The 23,128-nt window shown below is 37.2% G+C and overlaps 1 protein-coding gene across 7 annotated transcripts in view; it reads left to right on the top strand.

Annotated features, from left to right (window-relative positions):
* LOC126281500 (multidrug resistance protein homolog 49-like) overlaps nt 1-23,128 on the top strand; it is a 353,880-nt gene that overhangs the window by 317,186 nt on the left and 13,566 nt on the right. For all 7 annotated transcript variants that reach the window (XM_049980508.1, XM_049980507.1, XM_049980511.1 and 4 more), the window contains exons 22-23: nt 19,526-19,732; nt 19,882-20,028. In XM_049980508.1, the coding sequence (XP_049836465.1) occupies nt 19,526-19,732; nt 19,882-20,028 (354 nt within the window). The remainder of the gene's footprint in view (nt 1-19,525; nt 19,733-19,881; nt 20,029-23,128) is intronic.

Below are 23,128 nucleotides of genomic sequence, written 5' to 3' on the forward strand. Positions count from 1 at the left end.
TGCTTGCAAAATACTAACATGAATTCTTTACAGAAGAATGGAAATACTGGTAGAAGCAGACCATAGGGAAGATCATTTTGAATTCCAGAGAAATGTAGGGACACATGAGGCAATACTGACTCTACAACTTACCTTGGAACATAGATTAAGGAAATTCAAACATATGTTTATAGCATTTGTAGACTTGGAGAAAATGTTTGACAGTGTTGAGTGGAATACACAGTTTGAAATTCTGAGAGTAGCAGGGGTAAAATACAGGAAGCAAAAGGCTATTTACAACTTGCACAGTTATAAAAGGTGAAGGGCATGAAAGGAAACCAGTGGTTGAGGAGGGCGTGAGGCAAGGTTGTAGCCTACTGTGATTTTATTCAAGCTGTACATTGAGCAAGCAGTAAAGAAAACAAAAGAAAAAGTTGGAGTAGGAATTAAAATCAAAGGAGAAGAAATAAAAACTTTTGAGGTTTGCCTATGACATTGTAGTTCTGTCAGAGACAGTGAATAACTTGGAAAAGTAGCTGAACGGAATGGACAGTATCTTGAAAGGAGGATGTAAAATGAACATCAACAAAAGCAAAGTGAGGATAATGGTGATGCTGAGGGAATTAGATTAGGAAATGAGACACTTAAAGTAGTAAATGAGTTTCGCTATTTTGGCAGGAAATAGATGATTATGACTGAAGTAGAGGGGATATAAAATGTAGACTGGCAATGACAGGAAAAGCTTTTCTGAAGAAAAGAAATTTGTTAACTTCGAGTTTGGATTTAAGTGTCAAGAAGTCTCTTCTGAAAGCATTTATATGGAGTGTAGCCATGTATGGAAGTGAAACATGGATGATAAACAATTTAGACAGGAAGAAAATAGAAGCTTTCGAACTATGGTTCTACAGAAGAATGCTGAACATAACTAATGAGGAGGTACTGACTAGAACTGAGGAGAAAAGAAATTTGTGGCACAACCTGACTTGAAGAAGGGATTGGTTCATAAGACACATTCTGCAATGTCAATAGATCACCAATGTAATACTGGTGGGAAGAATGGGGGGGGGGGGGGGGGGGGAATCATAGAGGGAGATGAAGTGATGAATATAGTAAGCAAATTCAGAAGGATGTAGGTTGCAATAGTTACTCAGAGATGAAGGGCGTCGTACAGGATGGAGTAGTGTGGAAAGCTGTATAATACCAGTCTTTCGACTGAAGACCACAACAACAACAATTCACATAATAATCAAAATAAAAGCTCCAGTATACACATAAACATAATACATAAATATGCTTTGTGAGACTAGGAAGGTAGTCAGCTGTGGCCTTGCTGAAGGAACCATCCTGGCATTTATTTGCTTGAAATGACTTAGTAAAAACCTTAGTCCATTCCATGATAGGCTGATTGGCACAGTAATCTGTTTTTGTAATTTTATAAAGATCTAGTCTCAGTTGCAAACTTAATTTTATTACAAATAACATGTTTCGCCACGTTAAGGCTTCCACAGATTTTCTAAAAGAAAAGGAAAAATAGGGATGTAATTATACCAGATTACAAATTAAGGGGTATAATTCTAAGCTGAGCTAAAATTTTGGAAATTATTTTTAAAAAATTAAAAGAAGAGAACAGATTAACCTTTATACAAGTCTGTCAAAGCATTACATATATTCAGCTGGTAGATATTTAGTCAGAATGCTGGTAAAAAACCTTCTAATGGAAGAACGGTCCAACATGATATCCAGAATGAGATTTTCACTCTACATCGGAGTGTGTGCTGATATGAAATTTCCTGGCAGATTAAAACTGTGTGCTGGACTGAGGCTCGAACTAGGGACCTTTGCCTTTTGCAGGCAAGTGCTCTATCAACTGAACTAGCCAAGCACGAGTCATGCCCCATTCCCACAGCTTTACTTCTACCAGTATCTCGTCTCCTACCTTCCAAACTTTACAGAAAGGCAAAGGTCCCAAGTTCGAGTCTCGGTCCAGCACACAGTTTTAATCTGCCAGGAAGTTTCAAACATGATATATTGGAACAATGCAAGCATTTTGCTTTTCCTTTTCTTTCAGAAAATCTGAAGCAGCCTTAATCAGGCAAAATGCATTATTTGTACTAAAAATAACTTTGCAACTGAGACTGTCTCTGTATACAACATTTAGGAAAATCAAAATCGGAATGGCCAGACAAAGAAAACCCTCATCTGCCTGAATATGAAATCAGTGTCCTAACAGCTGCACTGCCTCATTCAGTTGGTACATATTATACAATATTCTTTTGATCATACACAATTTACATAAAATATTGTGTAACAATAACATAGTTTTGCACCTTATCATTGCTTATGCTATAGACAGCCACTGGTGACAACATGACCATGAACATGCACATCTCCATGGTCTCCCTTCAGTCTGTCTGGAGAACTGAGTCAACATCCACCCTGAGAACTGAGATGTGATGTTCAGGAGAATGACAAGACATTAGTATCATGCACTAATGATGTTGGGTCAACCTCTGTAGCTCTGTGGTCAATTTGTCTGGGTGCAAGCCAGAGCATCTGTGTTCAATTTTTGGTACTGACAGGACTTTTCCCAGGGTTAAAGGACTGGAGTGGGGTGCACTCCACTTTTTGATGCCAACTGAGGAGATACATGAGTCAGGAATAGTGGCTCCAAGATCAAAAAAAGCTGACAATGACTGGGAGAGCAGTATGCTGATCCCATGCTCCTCCAAATACTGCTTGCGCCATCGGCAGAAGATGATATGGCGATTTGTCAGTCTGAATTGGCCTGTCTGGACCAGAATAGAGAGCTTTGCATTTGCTCTGCTACAGAAGATCTTGGCGCATTTGATTGTAAAAGCATTACATTGTAATGTGGTAGAATGTTGTTTTTCTGTTGCCTTTTAACCCCTACACTACCCTCTAAGTAATGTTCAGCTGTGTAGTATGTATTACTTGCAAAACACATTTTAGCTGCACATTTAAATATAATACTATGGCAGTCTTTTACATCTCCTTGGTCAGTTTATCGTACAATTTTATTCTCTGATAGAAAATGCTGTTCTAATTTTTTATTTGTTTTTCTTTGCTAAATGCAGCCTCAAACTGACTATTGTTCCATGACTGTGTACTGCACTATTAGAGGGATATATAGGTCTACCTGTATGTTCCCTAATATGTGTACCCATTGATGGATATAATAACTTGGTGTAGTAAGGATACCCAGTTTTGTAAATAATTCTATACAATATGCCCAATTAATACTTTTAGTTTTTATTCTTATATGCCTTTTTGTAGTTTGAAAATCCTGTCCCTATTTTGAGCTCTTGGCCCCCCAAAAAAGAACCCTTAGCTAAGAACTGAGTGTACTTAGTGTGCCCCCACAAGCCATTTGCTTCTACAAACTGATCCTAGAACCCTAAGATCGCAACGTGACTGATGAGACTGTGTTTGCTATTATCATTGTGTGTCATTCCTTGTTAATAGATAATCAATGTACTGTAAAAACTTTGTGTTTGTTACACAGTCTGTAGGCTTATCATCTTGCTTAATGTTACAGAGTTGTTTTCCCGCTTTTTGCTGAAATGCATGCTGTTTTCTTCATGTTGAATATTAATGCAAACTCTCACAACATGCCTAGCTTGAGGCTGACAGATATACTGAATTCATATAACCTTGTAAACCTAATAGACACTGATACAAGAGTGACGAACTACACCTCCAGCAGGATAGATTATGTGATAATCAGTAAACTTGCTACTAACAGTGTTAGTCACAGAAATATAGAATTTCACTACTCTGACCACAATTGTCAGTCTGTTGAGTACACGGGTGTTAACACAGCAGAAGCAACAAATGTCACTGAACAGAAACGAATCTTGAACAGTCACAATACAAATTGCATTAAACATAAACTAGCCCAGGAGGAATGGTACTGTGTGTTTAAGGTAAAAGGCTCAAACAAGAAATGGGATCAATTCTATGAAACAATTTTGAGACATTGTTGTCACTGCTGCCCAGTTAAAGATGTAAAAAGGACTCTAATACATAGAAAGAAACCAAAGCTGAAACTACCAAGTAGTTTGATTAAACTCAAGCAGAATGTTCATGACATCTTCTTTCTTTATAAATCAAAAGAGGATATCATCCTTAAGGAAAAGTATTGTAAAGCCAAGAAAATGTTTAAGGCAGAGCTTTCAAATTTCAGGAAAAAGGTGCACAGTGATGCAGTCATTAAATCTGACAATATGAGTAAAGCATATTGAAAGCTCATCAATCAATACTGGAAAGCACCATCAAATGTGAATACTAAAGAAATAAGCATATTACATAAGGGAAAATTAATAGAAGATCGGAGAACAATCTGTGACTTTTTAATAAATATTTCATCACTCCATGTAACATTCCAACTCAATCTGTTGACCAAAACATCAAGATAAACATTTGCTCACCCCAATGTACAAACTTTGAATTCAGAACTGTGAGTGAACATGAAATAAGTCAAATAATCTGCACATTAAAGACCAAGCCTTCAGCTGGATGGGATGGGATATCTAGTGCCCTAGTTAAAAGTAAATTAGTTAAACCTATTACCCATGTCATTAACTGCTGTATTAGGCAAAATACCTCCCCAGACTCATTATAAGAGTGTAGTAAAACCATTATACAAGGAAGGATCTAAAAAACAGGTTGAAAACTTTAGGCAACATCATTAATCCCCATATTTAGCAAAATCTTTGAATATGTTTTGCTTTCACAACTCGGTGCCTACTTCACAACAAATAACCTACCCACTGAAACTCAACATGGTTTCAGGAAAAACCACAGCACCATCACAGAAATCTCTGAATTTTACGTAATGTACATAGTGCATTAGATGAAGGAAATTTGCCAACAGCCATATTCCTTGATCTTACCAAGACATTTGATTCCATTAAACATGACATATTAATAAAGAAACTTCTGGCATATGGTTTTAAAGATTCAGCACTACTACTGTATATAAGGAAGGATCTAAAAAACAGGTTGAAAACTTTAGGCAACATCATTAATCCCAATGTTTAGCAAAATCTTTGAATATATTTTGCTTTCACAACAGCAGCATTGATATTGATAAATCTGTGTGGTGGGTTGCCAAGGGTGATGGCAGAGGCAAAGACAGTTCAATCAACAGATGACCACTGTAGGGAAGCAACGAGAGCAGGGGAGGAGATTGTGAAATCAATAGCAGTGAAGGTGCCATGAGTGGTGCTAAAGGGGGTAGGAGAACCATCATTCAGGAGACACAAACTGAAGTCTGTAATGAGCTTGTCAGTTGGTCAATTAGAAGGCCCCTACCCATTGAAGTGGCAGAAGGTGAAAGTTATAACAGAGGCAAAAGTTGAAGAAAGTGACACTGGATTGAGTGTCTCATATTTTTTTGATGAAGTGTTAAAGGGACTTGTACTCTTGGATCTTCTTTTCTCTCTTGTAAGCAGGGCAATCCAGCAAGCGAAGGGAGTGGTGGCTAAGACAACTGACACACACACACACACACACACACACACACACACACACACACACACACACACACACAGGTGGCAAAACACAGGGGCTTCCATCACACACAGCATGTGCCATAAAGTGGGTAGATATATGACCAAAATGCAAGCACCGAAAGCACCTCATGGGTGGTGGATGTACAGGTTCATGTCACATCTGAAACATAACCTTGACTTTCTCTGGGAAGGTATCTCCCTCAAAAACCAGAATGAAGGCGCCAGTATTGCTGTAGTTGTTGTGACCCTGCTGCACATTCCCAACAAAACGAATGCCCCATCACTCTAGATTAGATGGTGTTCCTCATCAGTTTGCAGGATGAGGACCCTATGAAAAATCACTCCCTGGAACACATTCAGAGACTGGTGACAAACCAGAATCAGTGCACAAAGCTAACATTCCAAGTTAATGACGACTTGCAATCGCCCAGCCCTCTAATGAAACTGTCAAACAAGGAGTCCCCCAGGGATCTATTCTTGGCTCCTTTCTCTTTTTAGTCTATGTGAATGATGTCACCCAGCCACAAAACTCCATAATAGTGAGCTACACAGATGACACATCTCTTTTGTTTTTTGGTGAAAATACTTGTGAACTTACATCTCCTGCAACAGATGGAGTGATAACTATAATTAAGTATTTTCAAGAACAAGAGTTAAAGGTCATTGTTAGTAAATCACAATTATTATCATTCAAAACTGCTAACTCTCATCATACCTCTATAAATAATATATATGGAACTGAGGCAGCAGACACTAATAGCTGCTGCCAATTCTTGGGCCTATACTTAGACGAAAACTTGTGGTGGTCAAAGCATAATAACTTTGTGTGTGGAAAGATTAGTAGTGGATTACATCTACTCAGTCATCTTGCAAAAATAGTTACAAACTCCACTATTCAAACTGTTTGCTATGGAACAATATATCCTTTACTAAATTATGGTATTGAACTTTGGGGGTGTGCTGCTGATACACACCTCAATAGATTAATGTTGTTGCAGAAGAAGGCAATTAGAATAATGCATGACCTGGGTCATAATGATACTGTCAGAGAGATTTTTGTGCAACATAAGTACCTTGCAATGGATTCCCTGTATTTATATAAGGTAATTTTATGTTTTGTAAATCATCAAAAATATTCAAGAAGATGAAGTGACATACATGACCACAACACTAGAAATAAAAATAGTTACTTTAGGCAAAGAACAAAGTGAAAAATAACAGATCACAGCCCATAATCAGTGATCAAATTGGGTTTAAAAAATTGCCGAAAGACTTATGTGCCTATGATGGAAATATCTTTAAAGCACAACTCCAATTGTTCCTGGCGAAGAAAAGTTTGTACTCTCTCTCTCTGAATTCTAAGTTGAAAACATGTGATCTTATAGTTTTTATTAGAAATTAGAAATTTTTAGTTGTATACCTACTTCTGTGACACTACATTCCCTTTGTGTGCTTGTATTATAGTCTTGCTAATTTTTATCAACTGTTTATTTTGTCTAGCCAACTCATAAACATCTCTGCAGGTTTCATTCGCCTTCTGTATTAGAAGTTCTGGTGTTTCATCAGTGACTATGATGTTGCTGTCATCAGCAAAGAAAACATTTTTTCCAAGTCTTATACTGTATGGAAGGTCATTGATATGCATGGTTCAATTACATTAGTGTGACCACTGCCTGCAATAACCATTCACTGGTGGTAGGTAGCAACACTAGCAGTGGTGGCTATATAAAAAGGGGGGGGGGGGGGGGGTAGGAGGAGTGCAGTCTTTGTTGTAATGTGGAAACGGAGCAATTTATCGGACATCCAAAAAGGCGTGATCACTGGCTTTTGGGCCAAGGGAGGAAGCATCTTGAAAACGACTAAATTTGTGAACTATTCATGTGCCACCATCATTAAAGTATAACTTCCATGGCAAAATGGCACTATTCAAAATCAGCACTGAGGCAACAGTGGTCTACTAAGGGCCCTAAATGACAGGGGTGAAAGACAGCTGAAGAGATGTGTGCCGGTGAGTAGACATGCAACTGCTGAGCAACTGACTGCCCAGATGAACTAAGGGGCTACCAACTGTGTATCCTCAGGGAATGTTGCTGCATATGGGTCTCCACAGAAGGCACCTGGTTTATCCACCCATGCTGTCTGCTGTTCATGGCAAAGAAGGCTGGAATTTGCAAGCCAATACCACAACTGGACATCACTGAGTGGTGACAACTAGTCTTTTCAGATGAATCACATTTAATGCTCCGTTGGACAGATGGTTATTGGCATGAGCAGTGTGAAATGTCTGAAGGAAAATGCGCTGCAATGATCGTCAACAGGGTCCAGGCTGGAAGACATTCCCTTGGATGTCTCATCATCCTGGAAAACACAGTGTGCGTATCTATCCTTGGGAACCATGTCCACCATTACATGCAATTTGTTTTCCAGGACATGTTGGCATCCCCCAACAGAACAATGCAACATGTTGCACGGCTCACAGTGTATGTGCATGGTTTGAAGAGCACCGTAATGTGTTTATTGTACTCCCCTAGCCACCAAAGACCCCAGATTTAAACCTGATCAATAATCTCCAGGACCACCTCGATTGGGACATTGATGCTGTGAATCCCCAACCAAAAAACCTAGTGCAGCTGATCACAGAACTGGAGTTGGTATGGCTCCACATCCATGTCGGTACCTTCCAGCACTTCATTGACTCTCTTCCTGCACATCACACAGTGACCTGTGCTGCAGACTTTCGACAGGTTCTCACATTAATGTGATTGGACAGTGTATACATACAACTAGTTTAGTGCCCACTGTTTCACTTGCATAGACTGTATGGTGTGCACAGCATTTTTTTTTATTTAGTCAGATTTGCATGTTATTCATAAATTGCAACATCTTCTAAACTTTTCATGCTAATTCAGGATGTAGAAGAATGGTCTCTCCTGAGCGTACTTCTGAGCAGAAAGCTATTCTGGTAGTTGGAGTTGGAGATCTTTGTTAATCCTGTCTTTTGTGTTCTTTTGGTAATTTTTCCATAAAAACTTTAATCCCCTAACATATATATCTTTAGAAGTTAAATATCAATATTCATAGATTTAGTTTTAAATTGGTTTAAATAAAACAAAATATTTTCATAAATATTTCCGTCCCCTGTTTCACCACCATATGGGCTGAAGTTAAAAAAAACAACATAGAACACTTTTTTTAATTTCATACGAGATTAAATTTCAAAAATGCTTTCAGAACAAAATATATCCATAATAATATTCGTCCCCTATTTTACTCCCTAAAGGGTTGAATTTCCAAGAATTCCAAAATATATATTTTTTATTTGTAACTGAGAACTAAATGCCAATTCCTATAGATGTCTTCTTCTTCTTCTTCTTCTTCTTCTTCTTCTTCTTCTTCTTCTACGTGATCAGGCCCAGTGGACCACACGCTGCTACAAATTTCCTCCTCCATTGTATTCTGTCCATTGCTGCTATCCGCCATCCGACCAGATCTATTAATGCTTGGTTTAAATCTTCATGGAGGACATTCCTCCAACACTTCTTGGGTCTTCCTGGGGTCTCTTTTCTATAGATGTGAAGTCCAGGAGCTTCCGAGGCCATCTGTGATCTTCCATCCGGCTCACATGGCCAGCCCATGGCATTTGTTTGTCTTTGACAGTTCCTGCTATGTTGGGCTGCTGGTATAATTCCTGAAGCTTTGGGTTGTGTCTGATCCTCTGTTTCCCTGTGTCTGCATCCAGAACTGGGCTGCAGATCTTCTGAAGCACTTTTCTCTCAAAACAAGGAGCTTATGGAAGTCGTGTTTCTGGATACTCCATGTCTCACAGCCATGTAGAACAACAGACTGGATCAGGATTTTGTACAGTCGAATCTTGAACTGTCTGGAGAGATATCTGGACTGAAGCAGTTGTGCTAGGCTGTGGTAAGATTGGTTTCCTGCTTGTATTCTGGCATTGATCTCTGCTTCACATGATGAGTTCTCAGTGAAAAGTGCCCCTAAATATTTAAATTCATGCACTCTCTTGTGAGACTGGTCTCCCACCTGTAGTGATTGTAGATGACCAGCAGCCTGACTTTGACCACATGTCATAACGAGGTACTCTGTCTTGGCTTCGTTTATGTTTAGCTTTGTTTATGTTTCCCATAAATGTAGTTTTGAAAATGATTAACTTGTTCTTTAATAATGATTTATTAAAAAAAAAGCTCACCCATTATTGCAGACATTAATCTCCAGAAATGCAGAAAACACATATTTCATTATTTCTGACTGGGAAACCAAATATCAATTTTCATAGTTCTAGCTTCAAAACTGCCTTAATAGTTCAAAAAACCTTTCATCCCTTATTTCACCCCCTTAGAGGAGGAATATTGAAAATCCCTTTTTAAAGATTACCTGCTGTATAAGATCAACACCCTCTGCAAATTTCAAATTTCCATCCTTAGTGGTTCGGGCTGGGCGATGATAAATCAGTGAGAGAGTGAGTCAGTGAGGACATTGCCTCTTATATACAGAGATTAAGAAAGGAATTGGATCCAATAACCTACCATGAAGTACGTCTATAATTGACATGTTGAATTTCAGACAGCCACAGTGGGAAAACTTTTACACATTAAGCTTCTTGCCTTCATTGTAAAAGAGAAACACACATGCACTCACACAAGGAAACACACCACACTACACCACACACACACACACACACACACACACACACACACACACACACACACACACACACAACCGCTTCGTGTGGCTCCCCAGGCGATATTGGCTGAAGCAGCAGCCAGAAACAGCAGTCAAGTGTGTTTGAGGTGTGCTAGCTTGTGTGAGTGAACATGTGTTTCTCTTTTCTGATGAAGACTTCAGCCAATCTTTTCATTGTGCCTCTGTCTGTAGCTCAACATCTCATCAATAGTCTAAGTTTTTGACTAACTCTGTTAGCGAAACTTGCCTGTAATTTTATATACTGTCAGCGGGTATTTAATATAAATTAGAAGGTGACTGTTTTTCTTTTCTTTTCCTCCTTCTCAAAAGTAGTGTCTTTCCTGAGTAAGCACAAATAATTTATAGAGCTTAACAATAGTTAATTGTTAATACAGTTTCTAAAGCTGTTTCACTTTCTTAATGTATATCTTGAATCATATCACATCCCTTTTGGATCTAATTCATTGTGGCATCTACAACACAATGAATGAAGAAATGGATTAATGGAACCATGTAAGCATCTACAGAATGACACATTTTTAACCACATGGAACATAAAAACACGAGGAAGCAAAATCAAAATAATTCAAACAGGAATGATGCATTATGAAACTGACATTTAAGGACTTAAAAATCTAAAATATTCAGTTCTAATGCAATCCACTCAGGTACAGAAAAACAGAAGGAAGATGTGACTTTTCTTGGTGGGATTGGTAGATGGTATGTGCATAAATATTATCAATATCACGTTCTCTTTAATGATGTACCTTAATGGTGTGATTATTATCAGTATTGATGAGAGCAGAGGGATCATCAGCATTTTATTCATTAGAGCTAGAACAACTGAAACAGGCCTCATCAACACAGTAATTTTTATGAACACATAGTTTAAAAATAAGTCATTTTTCACTTGGAAGGTAAAGGCAGGAGGCAGAATGTAAGAAAGGAAAAATGACTGAGGCTAAAATAGAGAAATCATGTGTGTTATATGATACTGACAGTACTGTGGTAGATTTTGCAATGAGAAACACTTGATATGTGAGTTTTACATTAGTAAAATGTAAATATACATGACAAAATTTAAGAAAAATACCACAACCACATATGGTACAATAATTTTGAAAGCAAAACAGAATCCACTATCATTATGAATATCTGAAAAGGTGATGAATCTAGCAAGTGAAAGAATACAAATGGAAAATTTGACAAATATGACAAAATCAACAAAACTGAATAGGCAATTTAAAAAGTGAGTTAGAGCAAATTTTAATGAATATCTGAGGTAGACGTGTGAGCAGATGTAAGAATGAAATGCGGAGGATAGGGCTTGACTCTTTTTGAAACTGTTTTGACCATACATGAACCACACATCAATGTAATATAATACAAAAAAGGGAACACACTGCTTTAACGATGTGAATAGATAAGTTAGGACTGTTCATGAGAACATTTTGTACCACAATAATGTCATAAAAGAAGACAAATGTGAAATAGGAGTTTGTGATATTTAACAAGTGATCACAGATAAAACTTGCGATAAGTTGTAAAATAAATAGGTTGAAGGAAATTCCTGAGCCTGTAGACACTGCTATAAGAATATGTAGGAGATTAAAGGCTCTATTCTTTGTAACTGGAATGTCAGAAATTCTGAGTTCTGAGTATTTGATATGAGACAGTAGGAAAAATGCAATTGTCATTTATAATAATTTTAAAAAATCCAGAAATTGTCAATATTACATTACATTAATTCATAACCACATGTTATCAAAATATTCTATAAAATATTTAAAACTGGTAGAAACATACTGAAAGGTATTAAGTAGGGAATTATATGACATTGTATAGGTGAGGGTCATATAACTCAAATAAAATAAATTTGTGATTGACATATTGCAGTGACATGGGGCATTGTTACCAGTGGGCAGTTACCAACACTCAACTGGGCTCTGCACGTACCTACAATGCAGACAACACAGTGAATATATGGCTCTCCAGAAAAAACTATGATTGACTTGGAGTAGGTCCCCACCACTCTACTCACTGATACGTCAGTCACAAAGTTAGTTATTATTGACACGGAATAGAATAAATACTAAACACAACAAGGATAATTGTGAAAGCTTGAGCATATTGACAAAGAGCTGTTTTCATGCCCCCCCCTCCCCCTGCCTTGAGCATTTGAGATAGGATGTCAAAAATTTTTAAAAAATCAATGTTTCAAAAATATGTTCATTTTGTAGTGCACATCTTTGACAAGAGTTTGATACATAAAACATATATGTTTGAGAAAATGTATGACATATTTGGTCTTAAGTGTGCCGAAGCAAAGTACCTTGCCTCTTTACTCAGCATTCTTCTGTCACACGTCGTTGTATTTCGGTGTGTGGAATTCAAACATGTATATTTTACAATGGAAGTCATCAAGCCTATGTTCATGACAGTGGAAATTAAAATGTCCTGTCGTGCCTCTCCTGCTCCCAGTTGGCCAGTTTGATATCCTACCCCCTTTTAAAAAAAAAATCACAATTAATACTGTGTGAGATTATTTGTAACTGGTAGAATAAGAACTCTTCAGAAAATCTGCCCTAGTAGCTAATAACTTTCTCTTTTGAATGGCATAAAATTAAATATAGGAAACATAAAACCAGTCAAGACCAGAAACAAGCAAGACAGTACACATTTCTTCAATCCTTAGGTCACAGCATTTTTTTTTCTCTCTCATCCTGGTACAGCTTTACACAGCATGCTTTGCTTTCTGTGAAAGAATCTATTTCATCATCAAAGTTCATCAAATGTTTTGCCACATGAAAAAGTCAAAATGTCATTGTCTAATACTGAAAAAGCTGTTAGTATGAATATAACCCCAGGTTGGTGTGGTTTATCAATCAGATTACGTCTATTTTGTCACTGTCTGCTAGATACAACAAAATAAGCCTTGCGGCAATTGTAACACAGGCCAAATAAGCAAGTCTGTTTGGCAAAAAATAGTCATTTTTACCTACCTCATTTACATAAATAACACGACAGAAGTATCAATATTAAATGCCTATTAGGCCTACTAAGCGAAAAGTTTTACGTTAGCAACTAGTTTCACATTTCATTCATACTCTCCAGTTTCCCAAGCATGAGATCGAAGAGTGGTAATATGAAATTTTTATATAAATTTGGTATCATATTATTCTATATAATTTGTGTGATGTTCCAATTTTTTCTCCTTCCTTGTTCTAACACACAATCTTGTTATCACTAATTCTGTAACTATTCCTGCCATTGTCAAAACTCATTGTCCGGTTAACTTCACTGAACCTGCCAGAATCACTGGCTTAGTTATACCATGTTTATTCTCCAGTTAGGCATTATTACATGTTCATACAAAGTATTCTATGGGCTATTTCGAGAATAGAATTTAAGTGGTTGTAAATGGGAACTGTATCACTGGGCCTTAGTAGTGTAACAATGTGGCAAAAATTTTCTGCCAAATTTCACTTTCTTGGCTACACCAAGAAGATAGTATGTAATCTTTCTTACCTGTTATTCCTGTCAGTCATTTATTTCCACTCTGGTAGTTTAAAGCTTTGGATTTTGCTAATAATTATAACAACACTGATCATTCACTCACTTAATCAACCACGTAAACAAACAGAGATTAGCATTCACCCGTTTGGTTTTATTTGGCTCAACTCATATAGCCCCCATCGCCTTTTGTCTGCAGGGAAGTTTTTTATTTCTAGATGTGATGGGGATTCCCCTGGCATGCACGTAATAAAAGCAAGTCTTCTGATCCAGACTGTATACCAATTAGGTTCCTTTCGGAGTATTCTGATGCATTAGCTCCGTACTTAACAATCATATACAACCGTTCCTCGATGAAAGATCCATACCCACAAACTGGAAAGTTACACAGGTCACACCAATATACAAGAAAGGTAGTATGGTTAATCCACTAAATTACAGGCCCATATCATTAATGTCGATATGTTGCAGGATTTTAGAACATATATTATGTTCGAACATTATGAATTACCTTGAAGAAAACTGTCTATTGACACACAATCAACATGAGTTTAGAAAACATCATTCCTGTGAAACACAACTACCTCTTTATTCACATGAAGTGTTGAGTGCTATTGAGAAGGGATTTCAGATCGATTCCTTATTTCTGGATTTCGAGAAGGCTTTTGACACTGTACCACACAAGTGGCTCATATTGAAATTGCGTGCTTATGGAATATTGTCTCAGTTATGTGACTGGATTTGTGATTTCCTGTCAGAGAGGTCACAGTTCATAGTAACTGATGTAAAGTCACTGAAAAAAAACAGAAGTGATTTCTGGCATTCCCCAAGCTAGTGTTATAGGCCCTTTGCTCTTCCTTATCTATATAAAGGATTTGGGAGACAATCTGAGCAGCCATTTCAGTTGTTTGCAGATGACGCTGTCGTTTATCGACCAATAAAGTCATCAGAAGATCAAAACAAAGTGCAAAACGATTTATAAAAAATATCTGAATGGTGCGAAAAGTGGCAATTGACCCTAAATAACGAAAAGTGTGATGTCATCCACATGAGTACTCAAAGGAACTCGTTAAACTTTGGTTACATGTTAAATCAGTCCAATCTAAAATCCATAAATTCAACTAAATTCCTAGGTATTACAATTACAAACAACTTATATTGGAAAGAACACATAGAAAATGTTGTGGGGAAGGCTAACCAAAGACTGCGTTTTATTGGCAGAACACTTAGAAAATGTAACAGACCTAAAACGGAGTTCAAAGAAAGACAGCATGTTTTGTATTATCATGAAATATGGAAGAGAGTGTCACAAAAATGATACAGGATTTGGGCAGGAAATCATTAAAAGAAAGGCATTTTTCGTTGTGATGGAATCATCTAATGTAATTCCAATCACCTACTTTCTCCTCTGAATGTGAAAATATTTTGTTGACACTGACCTACACAGGGAGCTACAATCACCACAATAAAATAAGAAAAATCAGAGCTCGTATGGGAAGGTATAAGTGTTCATTGTTTCCACTTGTTATACGAGATTGGAATAATAGAGAATTGTGAGGGTGGTTCAATGAATCCTCTGCCACACACTTAAATGTGATTTGCAGAGTATCCATGTACTTGTAGATGAAAATGTAGATTGCAAAACCAATTACAGATTCTGAAAGTTTGGACTTATTGCTATTTTTCAACGTAGCCTCTGTCATGATCAGTGCATTTTTGGAGATGCTCTGTAAGTTTCTTCATTCCCATGTCATACCACTCTCCCACTGTCTTGTGCAGGAAGGAATAGACAGCTGTCTTCAGCTCCTCATTGTTTGAAAATTCCATTCCCCCCTAAATGTTGTTTCAATTTGGGGAACAAATAATAGTCACTGGGAGCCAAATCAGGGCTGTGTGGAGGATGGTGAATGATTTGCCACCTGAATTTGCTGATGAGATCTGTCGTGGTGTGGGCAGCAAGAGGGTGGGCATTGTCATGTTGCAAACAAACTCCATTTGTCAGGCGACTCCTCCTTTTGTTCTGTATAGCCCTGCATACCTTCGTCAGTGTTTCGCAGTACCTTGCTGCAATGTTATACCTCTTCCCAGGTTGTCGGCCAGCTGAATGCCTTTCCTATCCCACGATACTGAAGCCATCACCTTCCCTGTTGATGGCATTTGGTTTAACTTCTTGATATTTGGAGAACTGGAATGCCACCACTGTTTTGATTGTTTCTTAGTCCCTAGCATGAAGTAGTGGGCCAAAGTCTCAGCCCCGGTTGCAACTGAATCCAGGAATACCTCACCCTCTCCCCAGTATTGGTGCAGAAACTTGCGGGCAATTTTGATGTGCTTCCTTTTGCGTTCATCAGTAAGCATCCGTGGCACCCACCTGTCACACAGCTTGTGTTACTTCAAAATGTCTGTCAAAATCTTGTCCATGTCCCCTATCAGTTCGGCAAACTCTTGCTCGCTGTCTCATCCCAAACTGATGGATGCACACAGCCAGCCTGGTCATGCACATTTGTACAGCTGCCTGCAAATTCCCAACACCACTTATGCACATTTTTTAAATTTGTACATTTTTCTCCATAAAACTGATCAACTGGTGATGAATTTCAATAGGGGCTCACTCCTTAAATCACAGAAACCTAATCACAGAACACAATTCACTCTTGGCAGATGCATCAGTTTTCCCTTCCATCATTAATGTCTGCGATGCTGAGAATGAGTATCACAGAGTGGTGGGTATCAACAACAGTAGTAGTGTTAGAAGCAAAGAAAATGGCGCTGTTGTCAGATTTAAGGTAGCTCACTCTGCCCTGTTGGGAGCTCACTGAAGACCTTACTTTATGAACAATCTCTTCATCATCTGCTAATCTGCTGTCTTATGTCTTATACTACTGTGGTAGATATTGACTTCATGTCTAACTGGGCTATAATAAGGCAGTCAGTATGCTGTTCATGGTAGCTTACCCACTTTCCTATTTTCTTATTCATTATAAGACCTACTTCTATATTCCCCCTGTTTGATTTTGTTTCCATAAGCTGGTACTGTCATCCTGTTCATCCTACCACCAAACTTCACTAATTCCCACTATATCTAACTCCAACCTATCCATTTCCCTTTTCAGACTTTCTAACCTAAGGGGTCTAACATTTCACACTCTGATCTGTAGAATGTAAGTTTAATTTTTCCTGATAGCAACATCCTCTTGAGTATTCCCCGACCTGGAGATCCAAATGGGGTCTATTTTACCTCTGGAATATTTTACCAGAGTGTATGTCATCATCATTTAATCATACAGTAGAGTTGCATCCCCTCAAGAAAAATAACAGCTGTAGTTTCCCCTTACTTCCAGCTATTCACAGTAGCAACAAAGCATGGCAACGTTGGCTAATCTTACCAGGCCAGATTAGTCAGTCATCCAGACTGTTACACCTGCAATTACTGAAAAAGCTGCTGCTCTTCAAAGTTTAATAAAGGTAAGGTATGGGAAAATTCCACATTTTGGCCACAGATGGCCCAATTGGACCAGACTGACCACCATATCATCCTCTGCCAGTGGCATCATTGCATGAGGTATGGAGGGACATGTGTTCAGTACAGCACTCTCCCAATCATTGTGAGGTTTCTTGATCTTGGAACCACCGCTAATCAGTCAAGTAACTCCTCAGTTGGGTTCATGAGTGTGAGTGCACCCCTTATGAGTCCTCTCACTGAGGGAAAATCCCTAGCAATACTGGGAATTGAACCCAAGTCCCCTGCATGCCAGTCAGCTGCACTGAACTTTCAGCTATAGAGGCAGGCTCAAAGTTTAACAAAGCAACCTTATTAACTTCTGAATTGCATTGAGCGTAATTCTTCATTAACAAAGAATTTTTTGTATCTTCCATATCTAACAAATGTGTTTTTTACATGCAAAAATTAAAATAAATTAGTTTTTGAAGTCTTTGGACTTTCAGCAGCTTTTGTAATACATGTAGATACCATCTGCTTTCAGTAGATATGAGTCACATCCCCTTCAACTTGTGTATTATTTCTCTAAAATTCACAGTTCATCTTATGTAATATGAGAATTGGCAAAGCAAATATGCTAGTGTGATAGACAAAATACCAATATCAGCAAACATACTATAGGGTCTCCCACCCTGGATTTTTACCAAATTACTACTCGTTGAATATTCTTGAAACCATTTGATCCTCTTTCATTCTCATCAGATGGTTTGCCATGTAAGTCTTCTGGAAATTATTATATTCATTATTGTTGGTTATTGTTATAGCATGTGTATTTTGCATGGTCTCTTCTCTTCCAGCTTCATGATTTCTTAGCAAAGTGATGTCCAAAGATTTTGTTATAAACTTTGTTTTCAAAAACTTGTAACTGGCATACTTCCATTTCAGTTCAACACCATGTTTTTGTTCTATAGGCTAGGACTGATCTAAAAGTTACGCTGTTACCTTTGTTAGCATTTTGTTGTCTGATTTTCACTTCTACTTGTCCCTGATTTTGTTCCTCTGTCATTGTGCCCAGAAATTTGAACTATTCATTGTGTTTGAATTTATGAATGTCAGTTACTAGATATGATTGGTCATCTTGTTCATCTCTACATCTTTGAAATATCGTGTATTTTGTTTTCTGATTGTTTACTTCTAGGTCAAGTTTGGGTGCTCCTTCTACAAGCTTGAAAAATAACTGTCTTATGTCTATGATAATTATTACTCTGTCTAAATTGCCATGACAAAGGGGATCTTATCTTTTTGCAATTGTTTCCTTTCTCCTCTCACCCATTTTACACAACACAAGCCCTGATCCCTGGCGAGCTGCAACACTGAACAATGTAGTCAGCTGGGGCAATGTAATTGAGCTTGTGTAGATGCGTGTACTCTGTTAATTTGTTCTGAAGGATAACATTGTTTGAAATCCTAGCAACATTCTTAGATGTGTTTATGTACTTATTGACTGCTCAGTATATCAATTATATAGTGAGGAGTTATCTTCCATTGTCTGTATTACACCCAGGACTTTCATTATCATATTAGTGTTTACCTATATAGATTAAACTACTGAACTTCAAATGTGCAGAAAATGGATGTTAAACATGACACTTTATGTGATATTACTATTCATGTAGACTACAATAGGCCTTGCTAAGTCATTTGATAATAAAATTCTTCAAACTCCCATTAAACTGTGTTTTCTTTGTGACTTTGTTCTATGATTACTGGCAAGTTACTAAAAAATTTTGTCCCATACTAATAGAAACTTTTTAGGCCAAAGTAATTACTTTCAAGACTGTATGTTGATTTTTGCCCATAGTGTTAATTTTCTAAACTAAGCTGTTGGTTGGAAAAAGTTAATTAATATTGTATTAGATATCAGGAAATTGGTTACAATCTGTGTATCCATGCCCATGAAAGTTACTTCACAGCCCTTTTTAGACTGGTGAAGACAATTCCAAATGGTTGTGGCATCGCTATCAGTAAACTGTTTTGCAACTTAATGCAACTGTTAAAAGTTGAATGTAAAGCAGGAAGTTATTGTGATTGTTTTAGTGTAACTGTCAGCAAATTAATATGTTATTTGTAATGACAACGTTTTTGCAATGACACGATATATCAGCAACAGTATGCCTGCCACTCTATGTAAATAATTAGTGACAATGAAATAAGAAAGGTAGAACTCAACTGTAATTACTTTTAAGTCTATTCCCAGTACCATTAAGAGAATATTTTTTTTTTAATTTAAATAGAAGCATCTGTATGTGACAATGGCAACTCTGATTTTTAATTAAAAAAACAATCATTTTTATTGCAGACTTTAGATGAGTGTGACATACAGTCTTTTCCCCTGAAAACACTTCGTGCTCAGCTGGGGATTGTATCACAGGAGCCTACTCTGTTTGACAGAACTATTGCTGAGAATATTGCATATGGTGATAATAGCAGAGAAATATCAAAAGAGGAAATAATAGCAGCTGCCAAGGCAGCAAATATTCACAATTTTGTTTCAGCACTTCCACTTGTGAGTACTGCAGAGTTTCTTTTTGGTGCTTTTACATTTTTCTTTGTAATTTTATCATTATATAATTTTCATAGTAAGTCATTTTCTTCTAAATGTTTGCAATGGACGCTCATGAAACATTTAAATATTTAACTCTTATCTCAAAACAGGGTTATGACACAGGCCTCGGTGCTAAGGGTGCACAGCTTTCTGGAGGCCAGAAACAGAGAATTGCCATTGCTAGAGCTCTGGTCCGCAATCCAAGAGTATTATTACTGGATGAGGCTACATCAGCTCTGGACAATGAAAGTGAAAAGGTTAGTCCCCTTGCTGTCAACATTAACAGAATGCAACTAACTGAAGAGATTGTGTGTGTGTGTGTGTGTGTGTGTGTGTGTGTGTGTGTGTGTACACATGTTTACTTCAGTATTTTGAAGAATAGTATTCATGTGGTTATTACGGGAGATTAGTCCAGAGATAATGCACTTCAGTATGAAATATACATTTATTGAACACTTATACGTACTACAATTGGACAATTGTGACTGTTACACACATCATGAGCAGAAAGTTCTTGCCAGACCCGCTAGTCAAAAGAAAAAGATTCCCAAAGGTAGGATGCTCTGCACCAGAGACACCACACTCATATGATCTGTATTTATTTATCTATAAATATTCCAATATCCATTCAGTGATGAGCTCTCCCTGGATGTGGAATGTGTCACTACCATGATTACATATATTTACATGTACATGCAATTAAAATTTACTGTATAACACACTCACAAACATGTACCACAGTTTTACATGTAAAAAGGTAAATGATCATTGTTTGATTCAAAAGAGTTTGATGAGCTCAGTTATTATCACACTACAGGGCAATCAGTTCAGAGATACATACACAATGAAAATACATCTTCACACTATGTAGTGACTCAATATGCATCAGAGATCTGAACAATAACAAGAAGAGAGAAAAATAAAATATACCCTAGTATAATTAAATTCCTAAGAAGTATATTAGGGAAAACAAGGAGGCACAGAGTGAGAAATGAAGATGTTACAGAGAAATTTGACTAGAAAAGTGGAATGTTGGATTGAGAACAGCATGTTATAATGGAATGGACAAGTGGAGAGTATGAATAATGAAGGCCAAATTTGAAGGCAATGGGGAGATCCAGAGCAAGATGGACTGACTCAACTAACAACTGTTTAAGAAACAGTAATCTAGTTGGAACAAAGCAGTTGTAGAAGAAGTTTAAAAGACAAGGGAAAGGGGAGAAATATCATAACTGTCCCAACTGTGTCAGGTGCTAGGTAAAGGAAATCGGAAATGACAATGACAACAGTTGCTGCATGAAAATAAACTGACCTACATAAAATAGTTGTATTAACTTTTGACTATCATTTAACACTTTCGCTGTATCTTTTCTTTGGTAATCTCTCATTCACAAGTCTCTCAGCAGAGTAGAAGAAGTGATTTTATAGAAATTGGCGTAATTTGTTTTTGGAAAGGAATTCACTTTTCCTTATGTTTTTATGTCCAGTAGGGAGAAATTTGAAAATTTGAAACTAGCATACTTTACACCCCTCTACATTACAGTTGGATTTTTGATGGGTAGTGTATGTCATTCTTATGTCTGGTGTCATACATGTGGACTGCTGAGCTGCTTTCAAAAAGAGTTTGGCATTTCATAAGAAAACACATAACAGGAAAAATGTGTTGACAAGCAGTGACAATTATTCCCAGCTGGCTAAAAAACTTACAACTAAAGGTTCTTCAATTTATTCTACAAATATTTCTAATAACCTTTTTGAGTAAGAGAAGAGTTCACTCTGTGGATAATTCCATGTGATATAATGGAGGCACATGACCAAAATATCCTACCTTCTTGACAATTTGGTCTACAATATAAAAGCAGCTAAACTTAATCTCTTCACAGTCTGAAGTATCGGATGTTCCCAGTTTACTTTGCAGTGAAGTCCCAGGAGCTTGGTGCTTGCAGCTTCCATTAACCATTGGTTATTGAATGCCACTGTGTATACCTCTGGAATTTTTTTACTTGATCAAAATTGTTTGTTTTGCTTAAGGCTCAGTTAAACAGAGAGTTAGCTGTTCATATGGACATAATGCACTGTTACCTGCTGGAATTGGCTGTGACCAAACTGAATGCGTGCACAGCCCAGCAAGCCAGCTGTTTGTTGTTGCTCATTGTCAGAAAATGAACTATTGTTCTGTAAACATGAGCTGTAGTTTCAGTGATGACCAAATGGTACTTTTACCTTGCACTACCCTTGAGAAAGTGGAGAAAGTTGTTATATCACATTAATAGTAAAAGAGGAGGATATGATGAATTTCACTGTCTTTAAAAGATCTGTGATTATTTTGAAGACCTTTTCTTCAGTTGTATTTGTACATCTCACAAACCGTTAAAAATGTTACATAGCCTCAGTGAACCAAAAAAGTTGATTACTCCAGTCATGCATCATTTATCATCTAGTCAAAAAATAATTAAGTATCCAAGAATTGTATTAAATGATCTTCCAGAATGACAGTGTATCATTATCATGCATAGGTTTAGTCTCAGAATAAGAATAATTATGATACAGACCTCTTCACTCTAGTTCATGCATGCATTTTACTATTATCAACTGAACAATACTTTACACAATAATGTTCATATGATAATATATAATATTTGGAAAAACGAGGGTATTTGAGGCATTTGACGTAAGTGATAAAGAAATATGCTGAGACTAAGCTGGTCTTAGACAACAATGTCAGGCAGTAGAAACAGGAAGTTAAGCAGTTTTCACATTAATATTAGAACAACATAATGGCTTCCAACCAAAATTTCCTGTGTGCTCCACTTGACCAATGATTCGCAGTCTCAGGGTAACTATCTCCTGAGGCATAAAAAGAAATGTTGTTAGGGATAAATAAAAAATAGGTTTGATGAAGGACTTAGTGACCACTCTAAATCATTTTTTTTTTTTAAATAATAGCTATTACAATGGACTCAAATGTATAATATATCATCATCATTATCATTATCATCAGCCACTGGGAATCCACTGATAGATAAGCATCTCCTCTAGATATTTCTGTGCATTATGATTGTCAGGGATATGGATCCCTGTTGTTCCAGCATATTGTCTAATGTCTTTTACCTACCTTCACTAGTTCATCTTCTCAGTCTTTTTTTTAATATTTTGGAATACAGAAAAGAACTTCATATGTCCACTTACTATTCATCTTCGTGGGTAATGTCCAGCATGCCACCAATTTTCTTCACACCTATCATAGTTATGTCTTCGAGTCCACTCTGTCCCCTAATCGATTTATTTGCATTCATGTCTCCTGCAGTCATCTGCAACAAGCTCTCTCCATTGGTCACTAAACCACCCTCAAATTTT

Source organism: Schistocerca gregaria, chromosome 7, assembly GCF_023897955.1.
Source record: "Schistocerca gregaria isolate iqSchGreg1 chromosome 7, iqSchGreg1.2, whole genome shotgun sequence".
In the NCBI taxonomy this organism is placed as follows: Eukaryota; Metazoa; Arthropoda; class Insecta; order Orthoptera; family Acrididae; genus Schistocerca; species Schistocerca gregaria.